Genomic DNA, 3,407 nt, shown 5'->3' on the forward strand with positions numbered 1-3,407 from the left:
AAAATGGGGAAGAAACCATATAGGGATAGACAGGCCTTCTGTCATATACTGGTGACTTGTTAAAATATGCCTAACTCTTGGAAAAAAATAATAAACCACTATAACTTGGTATAATATGCCTAACTATGGGAAAAAATGAAATAACTATGAGCCTTAGTGATCTAATATATAAAATAAGTATACTAGTAATTGTTTCCCAATCCCTGTATAGTGCAAATGTTTAAGGTGCCAAAGAAGAATGTCCTGGTGATACACTTCCAAAAAATCAGCACTGAAAATCTTGTGCAGCATAGCTCCACTTTGACACACATGAGACTGCCATGAGTCAGAATCAATTAGATGGCAACCAGTACTTAGTAACTGACAGTATATGTTTTGCAGAAGAGTTGAGAAGATTGCAAATAAGGCATGGAAAGTGCTTTGTTTTCGATGCTGTTAGGTGTCATTGAGTAAATGTTCAACTCTTATTGATCCCATGTGACAGATCAGAACTACCTCATAGGGCTTTCTAGGCTGTAATCATTACAGAAACATATTGCCAGGTCTTTTTCCTACAGAGTCACTTGGCGGGTTTGAACTGCTAACATTCCAGTTAACACCAAAGTGCTTAACCGTTGCACAACCAGGGCTCAGAACACTCATTATTCTAAGTTTTCAGAACTGTTCTTTGGACGGTCAGAGACTAAGAAATACTCTTACAGCACAGAAAGAAAAAAGATATAATTCCACCTGTTGTTTATTTTCATGACCCATAACACAAGGATCCCAGAGTCCATAACTTTCAACATAGAACAGAGACAGAGAGGGAGAGTTAGAGATATCTGAATGATAAGAATTAGATCTGTTTCACAATGCATAAATAAACACGTACCTCAAATTTCTGCTTCTCTTCCTCCGTAAAATTCCCACAGGAAATCACTCCACAGTGACTGAGTTCATCCTCGCTGGGCTAACAGAAAAACCAGAGCTCCAGCTTCCCCTCTTTCTTTTTTCCTTAGGAATCTATGTGGTGACAGTGATGGGGAACCTGGGCATGATCACACTGTCTGGGCTTAGTTCTCACCTGCACGACCCCATGTACTATTTCCTCAGCAGTTTGTCCTTTGTTGATCTCTGTTATTCCACTGTCATTACCCCCAAAATGCTGGTGAACTTTGTGACAGAGAAAAACATCATCTCCTATCATGAATGCATGGCTCAGCTCTATTTCTTTCTTGTTTTTGGTATTGCAGAGTGTCATATGTTGGCTGTGATGGCATATGATCACTGTGTTGCCATCTGTAATCCTTTGCTTTACAATGTCACCATGTCTTACCAAGTCTGCTCTTGGTTGGCAGTTGAGGTGTATATGTTGGGCTTAATTGGTGTCACAGTTCACACAGGTTGCATGCTAAGAGTGATTTTCTGCAAGGCTAAAATAATCAACCATTACATCTGTGATCTTTTTCCACTACTGGAGCTCTCCTGCTCCAGCACATATGCCAATGAACTGGTACTTTTGTGCTTCAGTGGGCTCGATATTTTTGGGCCAGGCTTGACCATCCTTGGCTCGTATATCTCTATCGCTGCCAGCATCCTGCAAATCTGCTCCACTGCTCGCAGGTCAAAAGCCTTCAGCACATGCTGCTCTCACATCTCAGCTGTTCCAATCTTCTATGGTGCTTTAGCAATCATGTACCTGCAGCCATCAAAGGTCAGGTCCATGGACCAAGGCAAAGTGTCTTCTGTGTTTTACACCATTATTGTGCCAATGCTGAACCCCCTGATCTACAGCTTGAGGAATAAGGATGTCAAAGTTGCCTTAAATAAAATCATTGAGAAAAGATTATTTTGCTTTCACAGAGATTTATAAATTCTGGAGAAGATTCCGTAAGGAAGGAATCCAAAGACAGTAACATATATACAAAAATAGATTATTGCCAACATTGATTATTTGGAAGAAAGGCTTTAAGGATAAGACTGGATTCACAGTATCACTTGGAGGGCAGTTACATGAGTGGCAGTGTCAATTCTAGAATTTTCCATAGGTCACCCATAGTAACCCACATTAACTCTAATCATTTGTTGAAAAATCTTCAAAGGCCTTCATTTGGGGGGATTATAATTTGTATATGCGGAATTTGGCAATTTGCTACATAAGATTTACCTATCATTACTCATAAAATGATCTGTTTGGTCTGTATCCGTTGATCCTCTTAATACTTTGTATGTTGGCCTTTCTTTATTAAAAAGTGTACAAATAAACGAAAAAATATGGTCTTTAAAATAAATAATTTTAAATCATTTGAAATGTACAAAATTCAATCCCTATTACTTACTAATTGCAGAGAATTGTATTAAGGAATAGGAGGGAAGGTGATGGCTAGTAAGACATAACTACCATACACAAAATGGTAACTCTATGGTAGAAGAGATTGATAGACTAAACAGGGCTGAATACATTATGTGTATTTTTAATTATTTCTTTTGCAGCACTCTTACTTCACAGTTTTAGTATCTTGCTACCACCTCCATTTCCCAAAGAATCCTATATTCATTTTCCTCTAATTCTAAAAGCTTTTTCTTTTCACACATATTATAGAATCACAGATGTAGAAGTGACATTCTCTGACTGTGCATTAAACCATATGGATCATTTCTGTGACCCTAAAACCTTGCAGCATGTTTTCTCCTTTCCAAAAAGGACAGTTGAGAGCTTGACATAACTAATGCCATAATGATATGCTAAGTAATCTGTAAGTTTTTAAACTGTACCAGCTGCACTGGCCTCTTCCTAAAAGTGTATTGGGGCTTCTCAGCTCTTGCGGTCTTGGTCTTCCTCCTCTTCTTGTTCTTTTAGGAGATGGCCTTCAGCCTGCAAGATGACAGCTAGAAAGGCTGCCTGGCACTTTTGGTCTGCAACTTTCTTTCTTGTTCCTTATCTCGGTCAGAGTAAACTTGGCAGGCCAGTTCCACTAGCCAAGACGTTTTTATATAACTTTTTTTTTTTTTTGCTTGTTACAAACATACAATTAGAGTCCAGATGTCCAGTATGCATATCTTTAGCTTAATAAAGAGTTTCTTATAATTGTTTTGTGGTGTGTACTCATTAGACCATTTGTGGGCTAGGTAATGCTTGCAAAAGTGATATGTAAGGTCTAATGTAAAAAATTGCTTTTCGGGACTCCATAAAGACAGCCTGTGTTGCTGTCAGACTACCTGCTAGTGTCACCTCCTAATAAACTTCCTCTCTCTTTCCGACTGCAGTACTTTTCATTGGTTCAGCTGCTCCAGGGAATGGACCAGAACTGGGTAACAAATTTTGGTGCCCAACATGGTGCTCGAATTACTCTGGTGCTAGTTCTGTCTCCCTAAGGACTGAGCCCTGGGAAGGGCCGAGGAAGAGAGAAGGTGTACCCCCCATTTAG

The 3,407-nt window shown here is 39.2% G+C and overlaps 1 protein-coding gene across 1 annotated transcript; it reads left to right on the top strand.

The window, feature by feature from the left end:
• Positions 1 to 1,018: 1,018 nt before the first annotated feature.
• Positions 1,019 to 1,852, top strand: LOC126061044 (olfactory receptor 150-like). The gene has a single exon (XM_049857424.1). It carries the CDS (start codon positions 1,019 to 1,021, stop codon positions 1,850 to 1,852), a length of 834 nt encoding a protein of 277 aa, XP_049713381.1.
• The last annotated feature ends 1,555 nt before the right edge of the window (positions 1,853 to 3,407 follow it).

The sequence above is a fragment of the Elephas maximus genome, chromosome 17, assembly GCF_024166365.1.
Source record: "Elephas maximus indicus isolate mEleMax1 chromosome 17, mEleMax1 primary haplotype, whole genome shotgun sequence".
NCBI classification, from domain to species: domain Eukaryota; kingdom Metazoa; phylum Chordata; class Mammalia; order Proboscidea; family Elephantidae; genus Elephas; species Elephas maximus.

Bases quoted from the DNA above. Each gene is read 5' to 3' on its own strand.
- LOC126061044 (XM_049857424.1), top strand. From the start codon at position 1,019: ATGGGGAACCTGGGCATGATCACACTGTCTGGGCTTAGTTCTCACCTG.